The sequence below is a fragment of the Hyperolius riggenbachi genome, chromosome 5, assembly GCF_040937935.1.
Source record: "Hyperolius riggenbachi isolate aHypRig1 chromosome 5, aHypRig1.pri, whole genome shotgun sequence".
Lineage (NCBI taxonomy): Eukaryota > Metazoa > Chordata > Amphibia > Anura > Hyperoliidae > Hyperolius > Hyperolius riggenbachi.
This window is the reverse complement of record NC_090650.1, coordinates 260,126,137-260,151,106: the sequence shown is the minus strand read 5'-3', so window position 1 is coordinate 260,151,106 and position 24,970 is coordinate 260,126,137. Positions and strand designations below refer to the sequence as shown.

General features: G+C 42.2%; 1 protein-coding gene across 1 annotated transcript in view; it reads right to left on the bottom strand.

Moving 5' to 3' along the window:
• Nucleotides 1-264: 264 nt before the first annotated feature.
• The window catches only part of LY86 (lymphocyte antigen 86), a 30,771-nt gene continuing 6,065 nt past the window's right edge, over nt 265-24,970 (bottom strand). The window contains exons 2-5 of the mRNA XM_068234620.1: nt 17,539-17,625; nt 13,005-13,130; nt 10,360-10,412; nt 265-470 (exon numbers count right to left, since the gene is read on the bottom strand). Of these exons, the coding sequence (XP_068090721.1) occupies nt 387-470; nt 10,360-10,412; nt 13,005-13,130; nt 17,539-17,625 (350 nt within the window). The 3' untranslated portion in view covers nt 265-386. The remainder of the gene's footprint in view (nt 471-10,359; nt 10,413-13,004; nt 13,131-17,538; nt 17,626-24,970) is intronic.

Below are 24,970 nucleotides of genomic sequence, written 5' to 3'. Positions count from 1 at the left end.
GATCAGATTCAAGCAGAGAGAGAGCGATCTGCCTCATGGTCGATATGCCCATGCATCGCCTGATGTCTGATGAGGGCACCCTAACAGTCCAACCTTAAAAAAGGTTGTTGTGAAACTCTCAGAATTTAACATCTGTTGTGAGATTGGCCATCGCCCACCCTGAAATGCAGTGCATGGAAACCATGTATTATAGAAATAGATGCTTATGAACTGAGCGAAAGAACACTTAAAAGCAGGCCACAGCACTTGAATAAGCAGACAATATTCAGAGACAAGGTCTAGATTTATTAACACCCAAATCCACAAATGAACATAAGCATCAAACAAAAAGCTGATGAAAGCACTGATAGTCTAAAAAGAGGAAATTTGAGCATCAAAGCCTTTTATTATGCAATGTTTATATTGAAGTCTGCACAAGCTATGGTAAGATTATCTTCATTGAGCAGCTGTGTTAATATTCTGAAGTTTCCCTTGGAAATACAAATAAACAGGTCATTATTTGACATTAGACATTATTAGACAATTATTATTATTAAACATTATTAGACAATTAGTTACAGCTTCAGTTGTGTGGAGCCCCCCCCCCCCCCCCCCTTTCATAAAGCAGTACATGCTGCTCAGCCAGGAGCCAACAAGGTGTCCGTACAGCAAACATTACAAAACCGCCATTTAAAAAACAGGAATGCTTGTTTCAGAAGACACATAGGGCTTGATTCACAAAACTGGGCTAACTGTTAGCACGCTGTGAAAAGTGCTTTGCGCGAAATTTTGCGTGATAACGATTTTCGTGTGCAAACATTTGCGTTCATGCATTAACGCAAATTTTTCACGCGTTTAACGGTCACGTTCGCACGATAATTTCGCGTTATCGCATGATTGTTAATGCACAGAAAATTCACGTTAACGCGTGACCACGAATTTTTGCGAGCAAAAATCGTTTTTTCACAAGAAAATGCAAAAACCCGTGCTAATAGCTGTTCTAACAGTTAGCAACGTTTTGTGAATCAAGCTCATAGTATACAGTGCTGCCCATAATTACTCATACCCCTGGCAAACTTTGACTTAAAGTTACTTTTATTCAACCAGCAAGTCATTTTTTGACAGGAAATGACATAGATGTCTCCCAAAAGATAATAAGACAACGTACAATAGGCATTATTGTGGGAAACAAACATTTCTCGGCTTTTATTTACATTTGAGCAAAATGTGTCCAGTCCAAAATTATTCATACCCTTCTCAATAATCAATAGAAAAGCCTTTATTGGCTATTACAGCAATCAAACGCTTCCTGTAATTGCAGACCAGCTTTTTCCATGTCTCCACAAGTATTTTTGCCCATTCATTCATTCATTCATTCATTCATTCATTCATTCATTCATTCATTCATTTATTCATTCATTCATTCTTTAGCAATGAGCTCCAAATCTTTCAGGTTGGAGGGTCTTCTTGCCATCACCCTGATCTTTAGCTCCCTCCACAGATTCTAAATTGGATTGAAGTCAGGACTCTGGCTGGGCCACTCCAAAACGTTAATGTTGTTGTCTGTCTGTTGTTGTCTGCTAACCATTTCTTCACCACTTTTGCTGTGTATTTCATTGTCATGCTGAAATGTCCACTGGTGCCCAAGGCCAAGTTGCTCTGCAGACTGCCTGATGTTGTCGTTGAGAATCCTCATGTACTGCTCTTTTTTCATGGTGCCATTTACTGTGATTAGGTTCCCTGGTCCATTGGCTGAAAACCCCTCCCAAAGCATTAGGTTTCCACCACTATGTTTGACAGTGGGGATAGTGTTCTTTGGGTTGAAGGCTTCTCCTTTCTTTTACGCCAAATGAAGGAAACAGCATTTTGACCAAACAATTACATTTTTGTTTCATCTGACCATTACACAGAAGAACAGAAGTCTTCTTTGTCCAGATGGGCATTTGCAAAGGCCAAGCAAGCTTTTGTGTGCCTTATCTGGAGAAGAGGCATCCTCCTTGGTCTGCATCAGTGGAACCCAACAGTGTGCAGAGTCAGTTGGATTGTCTGCCTTGAGACATTGCCACCAGCAGGGCCCAGATTAACCTGGATGGCCTTGGTGGTGATCCTTGGATTCTTTTTCACCTCTGTCACTATCCTCCTGGCCTGCACAGGTGTCACTTTTGGCTTCCGGCCACGTCCTCTGAGATTTTCCACAGTGTGGAACATCTTGTATTTTTTAATAATACTTTGCACTGTAGCCACTGGAACTTGAAAACATTTAGAAATGGCATTGTAGTCCTTTCCAGACTTGTGAGCAGCCACAATGCACAGCTGCACAGTGTCGGACTGGGAGCTGGAAAAGCTAAGAAAATGCACTTGCTGGCCAAGCAGCAGTAATCAGGTGTTGCTGCTCACAGTGAAGACTTGCCACAGGTTTCTATTGGGAGTGATAACACATGGATTCTGCTGCTTGGTCAGCAGGTGGATTTCCTCAGTTTTTCCACCTCCCAGTCCAACACTGCAGCCGCAGGTCCTGACTGAGCTCCTTTGTCTTAGCCACAACTGTCCACAAACCAACTACAGAGAGCTGCTGTTTTTCACCTGTTGAGTTGATTAAAACAGCTGTTCCCAATTAATCAGGGTAATTAGGATGCTTTAGAACAACTTGGACTATTTGGAATGGTAGAACTGTGGATTTTCCCACAGACTGTGACAGTTTGTGAAGGGTATGAATAATTTTGGACTGTACACTTTTTCTCACATGTACAGTAAATAAAAACTGAGAAATGTTTTTCCCCCCACAATAATGCTTCTTGTACATCGTCTTATTATCTTTTGGGAGACAATTATGTCATTTCCCGTCAAAAAATTACTTTCTGGTTGAATAAAAGTAACTTTAAGACAAAATTTGCCAGGGGTATGAATAATTATGGGCAGCACTGTAACTATGTACATAGCTTCACTTTTCATTTGTGTATTATTTGCATGATATGTAGTACATTCTGGTTACATTTGGGCAGGCTTTGATCATTGCAATTTAATTTTTTATACATAATGTTTTATATACTTCAATTAAAGTTAACCTGTAACTGAAGAGACATGATGGCTGCCTTTGCTTACCTCCTGAAAATTATATATGCTTGTATGTTGTTCTGATCCACTGGCTTTGATACTGACCTTGAACCACCAAAAAATCATGAAAGCCAGCTACAACTCAGAACACCTAATTGACATAGCTGTGCTGTCACTAATAAAGTGACTAGAAAGTATTAGGCAGGGAACCGCCATGACAAATAGGTAACATTTCAGAATGAGGCACAGGCGTAGCAATCGCCATAGCGACCATAGCAATGCTATGGGGCCTGCCCTGTCCCTACCCCACAGTGGGCCTGCAGCTGAGAGGACTGTTGTAATATATATATATATATATATATATATATTTATATTTATGATGAAGCCGGGCCCCCCTCCTCCTCCTCCCCAGTCCCCCTCCTCCTCCTCTCCAGTCCCCATCCTCCTCAATCCCCCTCCTTCCCATGAGTATAGCAGGTGAGGTGGGACTATTTTGGCTAGCGAATCGATACTTCCTCCCTGGCCAGCCGCCAGACCCGACAATTACTTTTTAGTTCCGGCCAGGGAGGAAGGAGGAGTGGAGTCCTGACAGGTGGCTGACGATGGGGGAGAGGAAGAGGACCGGAGCAGCTGTGACCCAGCAGAGGCTGCCTGAAGTTCTGGAGGAGACCCTGGCTGGACCTGGTCCTAACATGCGGCTTAGGTGAGACTTGGGCTATGAGGTGTGGACTATCAGCCTATTTTCACTGCTGCTAGTGAGCTACAGCTGTAAGCCTGAGGACGGAGTTTACATTGACAGGTTGAACTTGACAGCTGCAGCTCTCCCACTAGCAGCAGTGGTAATAGGCACCAGCAGGCAGGAGCTCACTCACCTCCACCTTGTTCCAGGCGATGCAGGTTCGTCAGTCTCCTGTGTAGTGCAACTGCTCTGCACTTCCTGCTCCTCCGTTTGGGCTCTAGTGCCGGATGTCAGAAGCAGGAAGTGCAGAGTAGTTACACTACAGAGAAGAGAGAGGAACCTGCAGCCCCTGGAACAAGGAGGAGTAGGTGAGTGTGCTGCCTGTATGTCCACCCACTGTGCAGCTCATTAATTCTGGGAGGGGGTGGAGGAGCTATCACACTGGAGGGAGGGTGGTTGGGACACTTCTAGGTAGGTAGGTGTGTGTTTTTATTACACTGGGGGGTGGGGGAAGGTACAAATCTATCTACTATACTGTGTGTATGGGGGAAGAGGTGGAATTGGGGACACAGCTAGCTATTATACTGCAGAGGAAAGGGGGGGGGGGGGTCAGGAGGGGGCACATATCTAGCTATTTCTGCTACCTCCAGTATGTACAGTATAAGGTGATACTGTATGCCTGTACTTAAAGAATGCTTGCTGCAGTGTGTGCTGATCTCAGCTACCTCCGGTATGTACAGTTTAACCCTCCTGGCGGTCTAATTAATTACGCCAGGAGGGAAGGCAGCAGTTTTTTTTTTTTTAAATCATGTAGCGAGCCCAGGGCTTGCTACATGATAGCCGCCGCTCAGAGGCACCCACCCGCCCACTTTGATCGCCTTCGACGATCTCCGATTAGGAAATCCCGTTCAAAGAACGGGATTTCCTGAAGGGCTTCCCCCGTCGCAATGGGGACGGGGCGGGATGACGTCACCGACGTCAGCGACGTCGTGACGTCATTGGGAGTCCCGATCCTCCCCTCAGCGCTGCCTGGCACTGATTGGCCAGGCAGCGCATGGGGTCTGAGGGGGGGGCCACGCGGCGCGACGGATAGCGGCGATCGAGCGCGGGGCGGCGGCGATCAGTGTGCTGACGCAGCTAGCAAAGTGCTAGCTGCGTGGAGCAAAAAAAAGAGTAAGTAAATCGGCCCAGCAGGGCCTGAGAAAACCTCCTGCGCGGCTTACCCCGAACTACGTTCGGGGTTACCGCCAGGAAGGATAAGCTGTTACTATGTGCCTGTACTGATAGTATACTAGCTGCAGTGTGCGCTGATCTTTGCTGCTTCCTGTATGTACAGTATAAGCTGTTACTCTGTGCCTGCACTGATAGTAATGTAGCTGCCGTATGCGCTGAAATCTGCTACTTCCAGTATGTAACTAGCTGCAGTGTACGCTGATCTTGGCTACCTCCAATATGTACAGTGTAAGCTGTTACTCTGTGCCTGTACTGATAGTATATTAGCTGCAGTGTGTGCTGATCTCTGCTACCTCCAGTATGTACAATATAAGCTGTTTCTCTGTGCCTGTACTGATAGTATACTAGCTGCAGTGTGTGCTGATCTTAGCTGCTTCCAGTATGTACAGTATAAGCTGTTATTTTGTGCCTGTACTGATAGTAAACTAGCTGCAGTGTGTGCTGATCTCTGCTACCTCCATTATGTACAGTATGGGCCCTTTTCCACTAGCTAGCGATTGCGCTAAACGCTAATGATTGTGATTCAGCAAGTCCCTAATTTTTTTATGCGATTTTGCTGTGCAATGCACTGCTTAACAAAATCGCGGTAAAAATTGCTCTGCAGCGCGTTTGCACTTTTGTAAAAATCGAATCGCGGTAGTGGAAAATACTTACCGCAATTCCTATGTTATTTAGCAAACCATAGCGATTTAAAAATCGCTAGCAATTTGCAATTTAGCATCGCGAACACTCCGAGTGGAAAAGTGCCCTATAAGCTGATACTTTATGCCTGCACTGATAGTATACTAGCTGCAGTGTGTGCTGATCTCTGCTTCCTCCAGTATGTGCAGTACTGAGGAAGAAGGGGGTGGGGTTGGTTATGTAGGGTTAAGAAATGGGGGGGGGGGCAACCACAAAATTTGCTATGGGGCCCAGTGAATTTTAGCTATGCCCCTGGAATGAGGTCAGCAATGACAGCTAGCCTTCTGTTTCTCTCATGACAGGTATACTTTATTCTCTTCAAGCTGGCTAACTTTCGTAAGAAGATACTTAGGACACCGTGTTGGGGTACAGGTGTTAAATCAGGTGTCTCCTGAGCTAACTATGCAATTTTAGCTCTCTTTTGTTGTCGCTGGCCCACTTTGCTTTTTGACTTTATCCGGAGTGCTGATTCTCCTGATCCTGGCTTATTCTCTGGCCTTGTCCACCAAACCATATGTCCTGGACACATGCGCTGAATGCAACCAGCCTGGACATGCCAGGCAAGAGGGTTTGGTTACCAGTGGTGTACACTCTCCATTACAGGTGGTATCTACATGCGTACATGTAATAAAGACACCTACAAAATGGGCTCCGGATATTGCCATTAGTAGACTATCAGTAAAAGTACGATAGTAAAATATCTGTAATCTTTACCAATATTTTACTAGGACCTAACCTAACCTTACTCTCACACAGAATCTTCCCTTTACATCACAAAACCTTAACCCTCCCCCCGGTGGTGCCTAACCCTTGTATACCTGGTGGTGTCCAACCCTTAACCCACCCCGGTGGTGCCTAACCCATAATACCCCCACCGCCATAAAGCCACCCACGATTAGCAGCATTACAGGGAAATTTTGGCATGCTGAGGCGTCTGCTCCGCGCCTAAGGGTAATTCAGATTTCCGGCAATCGCAGGACCCCGAATTACTTTTCCTTCTGAGTTGCTACAACTCAGAGGAGGAATAGTATTAAATGCCTTCCGGTGATTTAGTGGCAGCAGGGTGAGCCACCATTCGGCTCACCTGCACCTAAATGCCCAGGGGTCTACTACTACCACTGTCAGGCCAAGTCCGACAATGGAACAGAATGGGTTAAAGGGGAAAACCACTTTCATCCATTGTTTGAAATTGCCATATATATACAGTGGGTTGCAAAAGTATTTGGCCCCCTTGAAGTTTTCCACATTTTGTCACATTACTGCCACAAACATCCATCAATTTTATTGGAATTCCACATGAAAGACCAATACAAAGTGGTGTACATGTGAGAAGTGGATCGAAAATCATACATCATTCCAAACATTTTTTAAAAATAACTGAAAAATGGGGTGTGCGTAATTATTTGGCCCCCTGAGTCAATACTTTGTAGAACCACCTTTTGCTGCAATTACAGCTGCCAGTCTTTTAGGGTATGTCTCTACCAGCTTTGCACATCTAGAGACTGAAATCCTTGCCCATCCTTCTTTGCAAAACAGCTCCAGCTCAGTCAGATTAGATGGACAGCGTTTTTGAACAGCAGTTTTTAGATCTTGCCACAAATTCTCGATTGGATTTAGATCTGGACTTTGACTGGGCCATTCTAACACATAGATATGTTTTGTTTTAAACGTTTCCATTGTTGCCCTGGCTTTATGTTTAGGGTCATTGTCCTGCTGGAAGGTGAACCTCCGCCCCAGTCTCTAGTCTTTTGCAGTCTCCAAGAGGTTTTCTTCCAAGTTTGCCCTGTATTTGGCTCCATCCATCTTCCCATCAACTCTGACCAGCTTCCCTGTCCCTGCTGAAGAGATGCACCCCCAGAGCATGATGCTGCCACCACCATATTTGACAGTGGGGATGGTGTGTTCAGAGTGATGTGCAGTGTTAGTTTTCCGCCACACATAGCGTTTTGCATTTTGGCCAAAAAGTTTCATTTTGGTCTCATCCGACCAGACCACCTTCTTCCACATGTTTGCTGTGTCCCCCACATGGCTTGTGGCAAACTGCAAATGGGACTTCTTATGCTTTTCTGTTAACAATGGCTTTCTTCTTGTCACTCTTCCATGAGAGCCAACTTTGTACAGTGCATGACTAATAGTTGTCCTATGGACAGAGTCTCCCACCTGAGCTGTAGATCTCTGCAGCTCGTCCAGAGTCACCATGGGCCTCTTGACTGCATGTCTGATCAGCGCTCTCCTTGTTCGGCCTGTGAGTTTAGGTGGATGGCCTTGTCTTATCAGGCAATGTCTATAGGCAACTGACTGCACTCAGATCAAAGGGGGCCGAATAATTATGCACACACCACTTTGCAGTTACTTATTTGTAAAAAATGTTTGGAATCATGTATGATTTTCGTTTCACTTCTCATGTGTACACCACTTTGTGTTGGTCTTCCATGTGGAATTCCAATAAAATTGATTCATGTTTGTGGCAGTAATATGACAAAATGTGGAAAACTTCAAGGGGGCCGAATACTTTTGCAACCCACTGTATACAATGAGATGCGAAAGTGTGGGCAACCTTGTTAATCGTCATGATTTTCCTGTATAAATCGTTGGTTGTTACGATAAAAAAAATGTCAGTTAAATATATCATATAGGAGTCACACACAGTGATATTTGAGAAGTGAAATTAAGTTTATTGGATTTACAGAAAGTGCGCAATAATTGTTTAAAGAAAACCAGGCAGGTGCATAAATTTGGGCACTGGAGAAAAATGGTGTGGATCGCTGCAACCACCAATGCAACCAACGGGAGCCTGGGACTCAGAGCATCCAGCAGCAGCAACAAAGAAAGGGATTTCCCGCTACACCGTTGTAGGGTAAAAGGATCTCTCCGACTTTATTAAACACATTAGCAAAAACACAGACAAAGGCTCAGGTGTATCGGAGCTCTACATGGCTCCTTAATCATAGCTAACATAGAACTACTAGACAAGGGTATATATATATATATATATATATATATATATATATATATATATAACTGAAAATGGGGTGTGCGTAATTATTCGGCCCCCTGAGTCAATACTTTGTAGAACCACCTTTTGCTGCTCAGTCAGATTAGATGAACAGCGTTTGTGAACAGCAGTTTTAAGATCTTACCACAGATTCTCAATTGGATTTAGATCTGGACCTTGACTGGGTCATTCTAACACATGGATTTGTTTTGTTTTAAACCATTCCATTGTTGCCCTGACTTTATGTTTAGGGTCATTGTCCTGCTGTAAGGTAAACCTCCGCCCCAGTCTCTAGTCTTTTGCAGACTCCAAGAGGTTTTCTTCCAAGATTGTCCTGTATTTGGCTCCATCCATCTTTGCATCAACTTTGACCAGCTTCCCTGTCCCTGCTGAAGAGAAGCACCCCCAGAGCATGATGCTGCCACCACCATATGTGACAGTGGGGATGGTGTGTTCAGAGTGATGTGCAGTGTTAGTTTTCCGCCACACATAGCGTTTTGCATTTTGACCAAAAAGTTCCATTTTGGTCTCATCTGACCAGAGCACCTTCTTCCACATGTTTGCTGTGTCCCCCACATGGCTTGTGGCAATCTGCAAACGAGACTTCTTATACTTTTCTGTTAATAATGGCTTTCTTCTTGCCACTCTTCCATGAAGGCCAACTTTGTGCAGTGCACGACTAATAGTTGTCCTATGGACAGATTCCCCCACCTGAGCTGTAGATCTCTGCAGCTCATCCAGAGTCACCATGGGCCTCTTGACTGCATTTCTGATCAGTGCTCTCCTTGTTCGGCCTGTGAGTTTAGGTGGACGGCCTTGTCTTGGTAGGTTTACAGTTGTGCCATACTCCTTCCATTTCTTAATGATCACTTGAACAGTGCTCCGTGGGATGTTCAAGACTTTGGAAATCTATTTTGTAGCCTAAGCCTGCTTTAAATTTCTCAATAACTTCTCAATAACTTTATCCCTGACCTGTCTGGTGTGTTATTTGGACTTCATGGTGTTGTTGCTCCCAATATTCTCTTAGACAACCTCTGAGGCCATCACAGAGCAGCTGTATTTGTACTGACATTAGATTACACACAGGTGCACTCTATTTAGTCATTAGCACTTGTCAGCCAACGTCTATGGGCAACTGACTGCACTCAGACCAAATGGGGCTGAATAATTACGCACACACCACTTTGCAGTTATTGATTTGTAAAAAATGTTTGGAATCATGTATGAGTCTTGTTCCACTTCTCACGTGTACACCACTTTGTATTGGTCTTTCATGTGGAATTCCAATAAAATTGATTCATGTTTGTGGCAGTAATATGACAAAATGTGGAAACCGTCAGAGGGGCCAAATACTTTTGCAAGCCACTGTATATATATATATATATATATATATATATATATATATATATATATATATATATATATATATTATATATATATATATATAAATATATATATATTGGGAGATTAAGCTTGTCATTGTTATCGTGAACGGGCCATTATGGTACTACCTTTGTCAGATGAAACTGGCGAAATCGCCTGATGAGCGTGTGCTACAATTATCATTAATCCTTAATGCCTGTAATAGTTATAATTGCATGAGGTCCTAAACGTCTTATAGGTTTCATCATGTTCATAAACAAATGTAATAGAATATTTGGTTCGTTGAACTATTGTGAAAAGTCAGGACTGATTTTAGTGTTGTCAGTTGAATATAGGATTATACAGCAATACTTACTTGTGGAATAAATGAAATTGGTATTCTTACAGGATGATGAAATAATACAAATTCTAGGGAGACAATCAAGTAAAAAAAATCAGTGTAAAACTAAAGACACATAAAGATAGCATCCTAATATACTGTATATACATTTACTGTATATATTCATTGTGGCAACAACCAATCTATATTTAGAGAACTAGTTTGCATTCACCCAGGCCTGCTGCCATTGAACACATTGCATGGTAGATGATACTGATGCAGGCTCACCTCCCTCAATAGGCAGTGAAGAGAGGGTGTGAGTGACACATGCAGCACCCCTACCTCAAGTAACTGTGGGAGAAGTGGCTCTTATGATGACTTGGCACCTTCTCTAGACCATATCAGGACTCAGAAGCTATATAGCCTGATGATTGATGTCTTCTCCAAGGCAGGCCAGATGCAGACAAACCCGGATCCATCACTGGTATTCACAAATCTGGTCCAAAGTTAATTATCTGGAACTCAACCTTATAAAGTGGACAATCTCTTACTTGTTATCTAAATTAGGAATTCTCACTGTATAAGGTTGTATTTTAGACAATTTGCTTCACCGAATAAAGAATCCAAATACCTAGCCTTAACTAATACTCACCTTTTGGTGTCATCAAACAGGACTCAATCCACCATCTGTGTCAAGTCAGTGCCAGTGGATGTTTTGGTCTCATAAGCAGCAGAATACCGGCACCCAATCCACCAGTTTGCCCCAATAAATATTTACTGGCACCAACCACACTACTGCGGATTTTTGTTTAGTGGATCCATCGACTATAAAATGTATTGTAGGGACAGGTACTGTATCCATAGAATAGAATCAGCCTGCTTCCATCCGGCGAGTATCTAGGGGGATAGCCTGAGGAGTGTGTGCAGGTGCATATTTGTTTTAAAAATATAAACAATTAAAAAAGGACAGCCTGGCCTAAAACGCCGGTAAGGTTGCAATGTAAATAATTTTAGACAATATTATTCAGCATTGTAACTGTTATGTTGTGGCTTTGTAGGTCATCATTTTTATATAATTGATTAAAGAGTTGATAACAACAATACATTTACAAATGTATAGACATAGCTTGAAAAAGGATCATTTACTGTTGTAATCATCTCTATAAAACCTAGATTCAGATAATTTGACCTTTGGTATGCCAATAATAAAGAACCCCCTGAAGTTATAACATAATATATTTAGAAGCACCTTCTTTCCCTCACTTATCAACCACTTTGAAAGATTACTTAAAAAGGACCTGTAACCATGGATTGAACTTAATCCTAAAGTGGAGCTGAACTTGGACAGGACAGAAGGAAAACAGAGATAGATGCACCCTGTGTGTATTTAGAGAGCTTAGCCTGTCTAATTTCCCCTCATCTGTGTCTAATCACAAATTGTAATTTGATCTCTCCCCTTTGTCACCTGACTGCCACGGCAGATAAGCTAGATAAGCTCATTTGGAAGCACAGGGCGTTAACAATACTGTATGTCTGCTTCTATGAAAGCAGGAAATAGAAACACTGGAAATGTATTTTAGGATTTGTATCAGCTGTAACAAAAAAATGTTTTTCTTTAAAGTTTATTATGCTGTTGCGTATCTTTTAGAGCAAAGAGGAAGTTCTGAGTTCAGGTCTGCTTTAATCAGTTGCTGATACCCCCTTCCAATGAAAAATCTTTACCGTTTCTTGAATAAATCATGGGGGGGGGGGGGGGGAGAGGGTATTGCTTTATTTTTTCCCCTGTTCACTTAATTTCCTCTTTAGTCTGCTTTTTCTAGGCCTGGAAAGAAAAAGGATTAACATATCGGTTTATGTTTTATTATTGCATGTAAGATGTATTTAGTCTCTTTCCTCCTTCTTTAAGAAAAAAAAACATTCATCGTCATCCTGTTGACCTCATTAGTGGCCACTGGGCAGTGTACTGCATCACCTCTTCTCCCTCTGTGTCTATTACCTTCCTGCAGAGAGTGGCCTCCTGCCAGCTGTTCCACCTGACAGGCTGCAGCCTATTTTTCACTTAGAGAGCACCCAAACTACAGTGGTGGATCCTGTACCCTAAGGGAGGCGGTTATTCTCCCACAAGCTATTTTGGTTGGTTGCCCATCACAGCAACCTCATTTTGTGAGTACCCTCTTTTATTACTCTCAGTCTTTATTTGACAGAAAATACTACACCATTTGGGCTCCCGTTGTCTCTGTGTTTAATTTTTTAAGGTTTACCTACATCTCTCAAATCGTATCTTATTAAATCATGCAAAGTGTAACTTTGGGGTGCCCCTTTAGGGTGCTTTCGCACTGCGTCCATTGTGTTGCAACAGAAAATATCATTTCATGCTCAGCAACCTCCCCTCAACCCTTCTCCCCACTTTCAGTCATTCTGAAGCTGTGATAGGCAGCAGAAAACTTTTAGCTCACAGACGCACACAGCCCCTCACACTCATGTGACTAAAGGGGAGGTGTTTCACATTGGCTGGGTGTGAGCAAGCAGCTGTTGGTTTCAGAGAGTCCCTGAAGCAGTTTTTGTCTTTTATTTTCCAACCCTAGATTTGGCAAACAATTTTACACATAAATATTCTTTAAAAAAATGTAAAAAATGCATATAGAAACAGTGCCTTAAATGACACGTAAACACATTTTTACCTCCTTTTTTCTTCCTACAGAAGGAATATCTTTGGAGATGATCGCAGAATGTTTCTTCATAATTTAGTAATTTGTGTCCATTATTAAAAATGTTAACGTTACAGAAAAGGGAATTGATATGATGTCCTGAAAATAAAAATATGATCGAGTCATCAGTAATAAAATTTTGTAATATTGAACTGTAATGATACAAGTATGGTAACAGTAATAATTTATTTATTTTTTAAATCTAAGCTTTATAACTCTTGCATCACGTTTTTTTTTTCCATCAACACACTTAGGACTATTGAATGAAGCTGAGCTAAAATATACGATCTACATGCTACCACTTGGTACAAGTATCCAACAACATGGCCTGACGTACCACTGTTATGCAGATGCCACACAGTTATACTTGTCCTGGTGGAAAAGACCCTACTCCAAAAATAAATTCTTGCTTAGCTGAGCTATAAGAGTGGATGGATGACAAATGGGTGAAACTGAAGGCTGACATAACTGAGGTCCTTGTTGTCCAAGGCCAATGCTTGACATCAAAACAGCTCTATTCTTAATCAACACCAATCAGGATAGGGAATTCACAAATAAATAGCTCCTACCTTGTGCACAGCCTTGGTGTGCTAATCGATGGGGAAATTGAACTTCAGAAACCAAATCTTGGCTGTAGTCAAATATTCCTATTTTCATCTGAAAAACATCTCATTCTCCAAGAGGATCTTCCAACCCTAGTTCACACCGTTATGGCATCATGCCTGGACTACTGCAATGACCTCTATGCAGGCCTCCCAAGCATGGACCTGTACAGAATTAGTACAGAATGCTGCTGCCATCAGTGGTGTAGGTATAGAGCTCGGGGCCCCGGTGTGAGTTTTACATTGGGCCCCCCAAGCACTCAATACGTAACAATTGATACGGCGCACCAAAACCTGCCAATGGCAACTACAGTATTAGAGGTGCAAGAAGGGGATGGGAAACAGTTTGTTAATGATTACCACTATGCAAAGTATCTACAGAAATGATTATTATGAGCACAGGACCAATAAACAGCTTATACTTTGGTTTAGTAAGGGCCCCATGGGGCCCCTCTGGCCCAAGGGCCCCGATGCGGTCGCTACCTCTGCAACCCCTATTGCTACGCCCCTGGCTGCCATATTGCTAACAAACCAGCCTCGCCACTGGCACATTGCACCAATACTTTGCTCACTGCACTGGCTACCTGTAAAATGGACAATACTCTTCAAGATTGCACTGTTGTCATTCAAATCCCTACACAATTTGGACCCTGGATACACGAAGGACTTGCTGAAACTGCACCACACCCCTCACAACCTCAGATCAGCAGGATCCATAAACTTGGTCACTCCCAGAGTGCACCTCAAAAGCTTTGAAACTAGAGCTTGCTGTCATGCTGTCCCTACTCTTTGGAATTCCGTATCACACTCAGTAAAGACAGCCCCATCCTTGGAGTTATTCAAATCCAGAAAAGCCACCTGTTTAGCCTGGCATTTGCGGATTTGTAGAATTCTTCCTCTGTACCAAAATTTACCAATCAACCAATTACTGGTCTGAGACACGCTTAGGTGCTTTGAGTACTATGGGAGTACTATGGGAGTACTATGGGAGTAAAGTACTTTACAAATTTGTTGTTTGTTGTAAAATCAAAGCCTGAAAGCAAAGGGGCCCTGGAGTGGGCCTTACTCCCACCTCAAAGGGTATCCTCTCAATGTTGAAAGCTATGATATTAAGGAAAAAAGATTCCCTACGTTGACAATGATTCAAAAGTTATGCAACAACAACAACAAATAACAAATAACATTTGTAAAGCGCTTTTCTCCCGTGGGACTCAAAGCGCATAAGCATGGCTCCGACCATCGTGGTACAGGGGAAGAATTTTATAAATCTGGAAATGCCAGGCTAAACAGGTGGCTTTTCAGTCTGGATTTGAATAGCTCCAGGGATGGTGCTGTCTTTACTGGGTGTGGTAGGGAGTTCCAAAGAGTAGGGGCAGCATGACAGAAGGCTCTGTCTCCAGATTTTTTGAGGTGCACTCTGGGAGTGACCAAGTTTATAGAACTTGCTGATCTGAGGTTGTGAGAGGTGTGGTGCAGCTTCAGCAAGTCCTTCATGTATCCAGGGCCCAGATTGTGCAGGGATTTGAATGTCAGCAGTCCAATCTTGAAGAGTATTCTCCATTCTACTGGTAGCCAGTGCAGTGAGCGAAGGATCGGTGTAATGTGACAGTGGCGAGGCTGGTTTGTTAGCAATCTGGCAGCAGCATTCTGCACTAATTGCAGGCGACGCAAGTCTTTTTTGGGGAGGCCAGCATAAAGGGCATTGCAGTAGTCCAGCCGTGATGTGATGAAGGCGTGGACTAGGGTTTGAAGATCCTCTGGGGGAATCAGATGTTTAATCTTTGCAATGTTCTTCAGATGAAAGAAGGAAGATTTAACTACAGATGAAATTTGGTTTCTGAAACTCAATTCCCCATCGATTAGTACGCCAAGGCTGCGCACAAGGTTGGAGCTGTTTATGTCTGAATTCCCAATCCTGATTGGTGTTGCTTTAGGATAGAGCTGTTTTGATGGCGAGCACTGGCTTTGGACAAACAGGACCTCAGTTTTGTCAGCATTCAGTTTCAACCAGTTATCATTCATCCATGCCTGAAGCTCAGCTAAGCAAGAGTTTATTTTTGGGGTAGGGTCTGTTCCACCAGGTTTGCACCAAAATTATTAAATAGCATAATCTTTATTAGCATTTTTTTTTTTACAATGATAAAAACAATACTGTAGGGTAACAAATGGATGGTCTGCATTGAAGCAGGTAAAACAGGTAAGAAGTATACATAATTATATTAGCTACAAAGTGCACTGTGTAATGCCAAGTACAAAAATATGATGTAATACTATCAATACAATCATCAATGATACATATGTATATAAGGTGCTGTTGGATCCATGATGGTGCAATATACATACAGTAATAAGGATAGGTGAATGTCACCATGATACAGAACTGATAAAGTGCATGGAGTACATATAGGTGAGAATAACACACAATGCAAAACATACAAACAATTGCGTGTAGCTGAAGAAATAGATGGTACCTAACACTAACAATACCAGGAATCACTATTCCTATATCTCTATATGCCTTCTGACCACACAGCAAAGGAGCATGTGCAAGCTGTGCAAAAGTGTCTAACGTCAGGAAATAAAAGAAATGAAAAGAAGAGATGATGGATTACCATGTGGTAGTGAGATGTGCCTGCACCGCTGCCCTACCAGCCCACTACGACTATTGTACAGCTTGCAAATGCTCCCCTGATGAGAATGAAGTCAAAACACGTTGGACGGAGGTTGAGAGGTGGGGATTAAAAGATGGGAAATAAGTCTGAGCTGCTTAGAAAAGACAAGACACAGAACATTTATATCAGGCTGGCGGATTCAAAGCACCCAAACTGCAGCCACTAGGGTGCGCTCTATAGGCAGTAGCAGTGTAGGGAGTCTTGCCACAGGTCACTTACTCAATGGGTGCTGGCTTACTGAACAGGAAGGACCATGATTTGAACCCAGGTCTTCTGTGCCAAAGGCAGAGCCCTTAACATGACACTACTTAGGACAGGTGTTTCAACACCTCAAGACAGCAAGTAGATGGACAGAGAAAGGGGGTTCCAAAGAGGTGAAAGTGGCCACTATTCTGGAACCTCCCAATTTCCATCTGCCTCCTGACTGCATTGTTTAGCTGTCCGTTACATGGGAGGACAGTAAAGAGGGATGTAAAGGATGGGTCAGCTGGGGTTGACAAAAAAAGGATGAATGGAGACTGTGCAACCAAAGTAGACAAGTATATCCAGGGGCTGGGTAGCCATACATGTTTTGTAGCAGGGAAGCCACGGGGCATGTTATCTGAGAGTGCAGTCATAATTCTGAACAGGCCTCTGGTGTCTGCTCTAGTGGGTTGGCAATGCTGGATATGGCTTAACCTTACTGGTAGTGACATGCATATCCTGCAGTTGGCCTTTTACTGTTTGTCTACCATGGCTTTCTGCTTCTGTGAATGTAATGATAACGTTGACATCACTCAGCTTTTAGTAAAGTTGTTTACAAGGGTGGGGCAATTTAAAAATTAGAACACAAAAATAGTTATTTTTTGCAGACTCAATGGTAGACCAATAAAGTTGATGCAAATTGAATGTTAATTTCATGCACATATATGCAGCTTGGAACTGATAAAACACAATCATCAACTACAATAATTGACCCCCCCCCCCTATATTCACATCTCTTCCCTTGGCTCTACTTGATGCCCTTCACCACCTGGAAGTTCATCTCACAGGGGTCATAAAACAAGTGTGCTATCATGATTTTCACACCCATAAAAATGTGTAGCCACAGAAACACCTGATCTGAATTACTGTATAGTTCCCTGTATCAGAGAAAGGGAAGGTTGGTAGTTGGGGCCCCAAGACAGATCTGGCCCCCCCCTGCTGCTCCCCTCTATTTACACCTCTGGTGTTTATACACTCTTGTTTACTTACTTAAAATTACTCCAATTGTCAGGTTCACATGATCTCTATCACCTAGTGGACAAGGATTAAAGCTGACTCCAATATCTTGCAATGGATCTATTTTGAAGGCAAACATAGTGATTAGTAAACACAAAACATGTCATGTATGAAACATATATTCTAAAGTTAAAGAATACATTGCAGTAACTGAAATCTAATTTAGAATTTAAGTAGCAAATATGTTCCGGTTGGGCACACTTCAGCAGCACACGTTAGACTGGGGAACGATGCTGGGTATTGTAGGATAAGTGAGCATGCAATGTGGGTGAAGGCTGGTTAAGGAGTGTTGGAAGATGAGAAGTAAGTCTGAGCTGCTTAGGACAGGTGTTCCAACAACTCAAGAAAGCCAGTAAACAGTTAGAGAAGTGGTGAAGGTGGCATGATACCGCCGCTATTTTGGAACCTCCCCATTTCTGTCTGCCTCCTGACTGCATTGTTCAGCTGTCAGTTACATCAGAGGACAGTAAAGAGGCATGTAAAGGTTGGGTCAACTGAGATTGGCAAGAAAAGCTTAAAGAGAACCTGTACTGAGTAAAAATATTTAAAATAAACACATGAGGTAACTTCAAATGAACATTACATAGTTACCTTGCCATCAGTTTCTCTCAGAAGCTCACAATTTTCTTCTTACAGTGATCCCTTCCAGTTCTGACAATATTTTGTCAGATCTGAAATATATCAGTTGCTGTCAGTAAAATATCAGTTGCTGTCAGTTATAGCTGAGAGGAAAACTGATGTACCAGGTAATGTCCATGTTTCCCTATGGCTCAAGTGAGCGATGTTACAGTTTAACTGTGTGCTGACCAGAAAGCTGTTATAGGTAATGGCCATTTTCAAAATGGAGGACGGAAAATTCCCTTAATCACAGTGAACAAACAGGACGCGGGACAGGAGAAAGATACTGAGGAGTAGACTACATGGAAGGTAAGTATGACTTGTGTATGTTTATTTTGACTTTTAATTTTCAGTTCAGGTTTTCTTTAATGAAGACTGTGCAAACAAAGTAGATGAGTATATCCAGGGGCTGCGTAGTCATACGTGTTTGGGAGCAGGGCAGCCATGGGACATGTTTTCTGAGAGTGCAGTCATAATTCTGAACATGCCTCTGGTGTCTTCTCTAGTGGGTTGGCAATGCTGGATATGGCTTGACCTTACTGGTAGTGACATGCATATCCTGCAGTTGGCCTTTTACTGTTTGTCTACCATGACTGTCTGCTTCTGTGAATGTAATGATAATGTTGACATCACTCAGCTTTTAGTAAAGTTGTCTACAAGGGTAGGGCAATTTAAAAATTAGAACACATTTAAAAGACAGTTATTTTTTGCAGATTCAATGGGAGTTTAAACTGGGGTATCTTTTTGAATGTTTTATTATAATATACGTAGTAGAGCCTTGCAGGCCTTAGGACCAGTTCACATGGCCATCCCACAATGTCCAATCTAAATGCTTTTCTGCACACTTGCAGAAAAGCAATTAATGGCTTTTGGCGGCTCCTGGTGGATTTCAGCGGCGTGCATGGGTTTTCACCACCCGCAGGCCTATGGTTTATGTCTTGTCCTCTGTTATGATCCCAGCTAGCTGACTATCCTCATCTTATCTGCTGTCTTCCTTGATCTTTAGCATGCTGCGTGACTATGCCTGTGTTCTGCCACTCGGTTTGCTGTACTTGCCTTACTTTTTGATGCCACGATTGTCATTGTGCCTTGGTAGCATTGTAGCCTGCAATGTTAATCGTCTCTAGAGTTTGCTGGGGTCTTTAGTTTCAATGCAACTAGGCAAGCAATGGGATTTTAGATGTGTTTACTTGGCAAGCGATGGCACTGTGACTGTGTTGGAAGAATCCGCAAGTGCGAGTACCTTTGAGATTAATGTTAGGAGTGGCAGCAGTGAGGTTAGTGTTTGGTGTAGTAACAGTGAAGTTAGTGTGGTGTAGCTTCAGTGAGGTTAGTGTAGTGTTAGGCACAGTGGTAGTAGATAGAGCAGTAGTGAGGTTAGTGCCAGTATCAGTGAGGTTAGTGTTAGTTGTGGTGGTAGCAGGAGGGCTAGTGTTAGGTGTATCAGTAGCAGAAGTGCGAGTGTTACGTGTATCGGTAGTAGGAGGGCTAGGGTTTGGTGTAGCAGTACCAGGAGGGCGAGTGTTACATGTAGCAGTAGTAGTAGGGCAAGTATTAGGTGTAGCAGGATGGCGAGTGTTACATGTAGCATTAGTAGGAGGGCTAGAGTTGGGTGTAGCAGTAGCAAGAGGGCGAATGTTATGTGTAATGGTAGTAGGAGGACTAGTGTTAGATGTATCTACAGTATAGTAGGAGGGTGAATGTGAGAGGAGGATTAGGAGAGGAGTTTGACACGAGCACTATGTTTCAAATAGCATAATACCAGTAATATAAAATTACCAAAATGAATACTATAGACTGCTGCTTATGCCACATGCATGTAGGCAGACCCTATTTTTGCATGTTTGCATATACACAAATTATATGTTCTTTGCTGTCAGCGTGTTATTATTTAAAACAGATGATTTGTCTCCTAAGTCTGAACGCAGTCCAGTTATAATAAAAAGTTACCACTGCTATATTCTGAAACCTGCTCATCCGTGGAGCTATTTCAAGTCATGTAAAGTTTCAATATATATTTTCTAACTTTTGACAATACATAAAAGTACTCATATTGTTCAAGATAGCATTTCTGCCAAAACAGGGTGAAGAGAAAAAAACCTAAATACATTTAGACTATGTCAACAAAACTGCAAATTCTGCATGAAACAAAAAAATCAGAACAAGTAAAAATCAATACAAAGAGGATCCTGGGAAAGAATCATAAAACGAAAAAAAAAAATGAAGGACATTTTCAGAACTATATAAGAGAAGAGATCAGTATCAATAAAACCTCACCCTGAGATGTCATTGCAAATAAATGTTTAAGCATTTGCTCGCATTAAATTTGGCCTGTGAAATGTTCTCCTGGGACCAGAAATGAAACTTTTTAAATTTCCTTATTTATGATTTGTCACCTTTAAGATTGAAGACTTGCTAAGTATAAAAGGTGCTCAAAGCATAGTTTTTATTTCCCCAAAAATACAAACACCAAGGAACATAAATACATTTCTTACATTAAAGTTGAGTTCCATGTTTAGATTAATTTACCCATATGTCCCACCCATTATTGTCAAAAAAGATTTTATTTTTATACAGTATCCCTAAATACATTTATTTTAATGGAAAACAAGAATCAGGGGCACACTCCAAAAATATAAAACAATTAATCAAAATCTGTTTAAAAGGAAGGTAAGTGTTGGCTTGCATTCAGGCAGAGAAACGGATCCATTTTTCATGTGTTTAATTTCAATTCGAATAACAGCACAAGTGACAACACGTTTCACAGCCTATAGTCGCTTCTTCAGGTCACAGTCGGTGCCATTCACAGCAGTAGTAAGAGCACTGATTTTAACCTGAAAAATCGTCTGTAGGCAGTAAAACGCATTGTCACTTTGTCACTTGTGGTGTTATTTGAATTGAAAATAAACACACGCCTCAGATAATTATTTTTCTTATAATTGGTCACCCCGTTGGAGAATTAGAATTTTATGTTGCATTCACGAAGTTTGTTTTGTTTTGAAGCTGCAACCCCTATCTCTAAATCAAGGTCGAGTGGGGGTGGTCTTTCCCATATGCTATACTGGTAGTTGCTCAGTCAAGCAACCCAGATTTGTGAGTTTTTATTTATTGGACTGTATTTCAGTCCAAAGATAAATTAACATACAACACCAGATCAGGCTCCTGGTGTTCCTGTTGTGTTCTTTGTCTTCTTTGCTTAGCTTTATTTTAATGGAGCATTTTTGGCTGCATATGTATTCTCGTCCTGCTTTTGAGTGGCTCTAGCTCTTCGGGAGCTAGTCAGGTCAGGGCAGTAATAGCAATAGGGGATGCAGAGGTAGCAACCACATCAGGGCCACTGGACCAGAGGTGCCCAATAGGGGCCCTCCTTCATTCATCTTATTAGCTTTGCATTGGTGCTGTGCTGGTAATGAACACTTTATATGTGCACTGCATAGGGGTAATCCTTAAAGAGGAACTCCAGTGAAAATAATGTAATAAAAAAAGTGCTTCATTTTTACCATAATTATGTATAAATGATTTAGGCAGTGTTTGCTCATTGTAAAATCTTTCCTCTCCCAGATTCACATTCTGACATGTATTACATGGTGACATTTTTACTGTGGGCAGGTTATGTAGCTGCTGCTAGCTGTTCTGGCCTTGCAGACAGCTCTAAACAGCCATTTCCTGTCTGTGAACATTGTTACATTGTGGCAGTTTGCCCAGAGTACCTTACGGTACCAGAGCCTCTTGTGGGAGGGGTTTCAGCACAAAATCAGTCATACAGCGCCCCCTGATGGTCTGTTTGTGAAAATCATTATATTTCTCATGTAAAAGGGGGTATCAGCTACTGATTGGGATAAAGTTAAATTCTTGGTCGGAGTTTCTCTTTAACAAACTGTTTCCTTAGGGTCCTTTTACACTTAATCAGTTGCTCTCAGTTAAAACGGAAAGAAAACTGATTTTAAAAGTAAGTCCCATGTTTTCCTATGGCAACTTTCACACTTAATGCGTTTAAAACTGAAATCTTCTTCCCAATGCACTGCTATTTAAAAAACGCGTACCAACGCGCACTAACTCATACTAACGTATACCAACTGATTAAGTGTAAAAGGGCCCTTACTGTAAATACATTACTCTGACACTGCAGCTGTCTTTGGTAGGTTTTAGGGCTCCATATCAATAGAGTGCTTAGGACCACATGTAAAGGTCAAACTGCGGCCCCAAGCTCCTTAGGTATGCTACTGGTACAAAATGTATCTTTAGCCTTTTCCTGAGTTGTGCAGAGAAAGAGATGTCCTCTGAGCAGGTACTGCATGCTTCTTTATGTGCTGCTGTATTTACTTATGCTTTGGAATGCCTACAATCATTGTGTGCAGAGTAGGCGTTAATACACGTTTCCACCCATTTTCTGATATTCAGCTCTGCTTCTTTCTGATGTGCTACTCTGTCGATGAATATGATCATAAGGCCAAGGTATAAATTAAAATGATTTTTGTATGTGCATGAGACAGCAGCTTTGTGATTTTTGCAGCATAACTTGAATTAAAAAGGTTGCAGGCTCCTTTGTTGAAAAGTTGCACGATTTTTTAAGGGGACAGCTCTCCAGTTTATTTGAGAGATTGAATAGGATCATGCTGGTTTATTATGGAGAGAAGACCTTGTATTTTCACTGATTTGAAGTTTTGCAAGCTTCAAAATTGGTACGCGTTAACTAGCACAGTGATTTTCTGCCATAAAAAAATGTTTCTACTTTTCTCTGTAGTAGTTACAGAGGCGCCAGCAGAATGAAAACCTGTCCTGTTCTAACTTCTTTGTTGATTCTTAATAAATGTATTCTAATACAGTAATTCTTCAGTGAACGATAAAAGTAGAATGTAGAAAGACAAAAAGAAAGAACAACCGAGAGTCCCCAATAGTGTATTATTGTTGATATAAGGTAATCTTCAATTTGTACAGCACATATGGATATACTCACAAGTCTGGGTTGCCGACCTCAGGCAACCACTCCAATCGCATATGGGGATATTAAGCCTGTCCCCACTCCGGCTAAGAAGTCGCTCTCCATATAAGACAAAAAGGGGGTGTACACACCCATCCACCAGGTGGATAATGATATTTGTAGTAGTTACAGAGGCGCCAGCAGAATAAAAATAAGTAATCTATTAAAACCAATAAAAATTGGGGGACCGGGGTGGATCCGTTTCCCCAATATATATGACACAACCACCATATATGGTTTCCAGAAAAATATGTATTTAATCAGTACTCCACATAAAATTGTGCAACGCGTTTTGTGGGTCCCAAGCCTGCTTCCTCAGCCAAATACAAGAGTAATGTGTGTCCTAGTTTGTTTATGGAGATCATCAGTGAGATGTTAAGTTTTTCAAATTGGAACTCATTGATTGTTTCTATTTTTTTTGTTTTAACTTTTACTCAAAAGAGTTCAGGTCCACTTTGGTGATGTGTAACTATGCCTGTTTGTTTGGACAGGTGGGCGTTACATTGCTCGGAGCACAGTAGCAAAGGGGGGAGCAGCACATGCAGAGTCGCAGTGGAGCTTAACAATTACTCACTTTTACTTTCTGGTTTTGTCGCATGTAACAGCACCCCTGTGCTGTAGGGGGTGCTGTTACTGTTACTATATGATGAGATGCCTGGACCAGGAAGTAAATATGAGGCGCGTTTGGATCCTGGTATGTGAGTAATTGTAAACCTCCACCACGACTCTGCATGCGACCTCCCCCCGGCCCACTTTCTGGCTACCTAAACTGGAGGGGGGGGGGGGGGAGTACACTGGCTACCTAAACAGGGGGCACTGGCTATTAAAGGGGCACAGTGGCTACCTGAACAACGGGCATTCTGGCTATTAAATGGGGGAACACTGGCTACCTGAACAGGAGGGAACACTGGCTACCTAAACAGAAGAGAACACTGGCTACCTTAGCAGGGGGCACTCTGGCAATCGAACAGGGCACTCTGGCTATCTATGCTGGGGGTGGGCTACATCCAACTACCTAATGAGGGGGGCTCCTATGGCTACTTATGCTAGGGCGGGGGGCTGCATCTGGCTAATTAATATTGGGAGCCACCTGTAGCTAGCTTTATATTGGGGCTACCTAATACTGTGGTCACCTCAGGCTACCACGCTGCAGTAGTATGCCCGGATCTATGAGGGGAAGGGTGCAATTTATAGACCCTCACCCTGGGACTGTATAACCCAGAAACTGCCCTGATCAGATTCAACATTTGTGGAATTGACTGATGATGGCATATCCTTGTGCAGCCAACATTATGTAATAATGCTGCAGATACCCAGGCTAACTGACAGGTTTATTATGTGAAACCCTCATCACTCATATTTTTCCCACTTGTGTTGGAGTAAAATAGAGTTGTGTTCATGTTTTTTCTTAGCAGGCCAATAAAAGGTTTAGTGAACTGACATGTGGCCATCGAGTTGATCTGTGGCTATTTTGTGGAGCTGAAGCAGACTTTGTAGTATGTGAGCTCTGCTATGTCACAGTCTATCAGCTGAGAGCAGCTTTGAAGTGTTTTTGCAAACTCACTTGAGGTTATTCAGCAAACGGTTGGTGTCTGTTTAGATTTGCTGGCCTGAAGGAACAATGAAAGTCTTTTCACTTGTATTAACTCAAACTGTTAAAACCCACGAAAGAACTGAGTTCTGTGAAAAAAGGACTTCAGCACTTTCAGCTATTCCCTCTTTGATTGAGCATCAAAAACGTTATTATTGCTTATGATATCTAACTTATAGTGTTTGTATTCAGCTACTTATTATCTCATTTCTCAC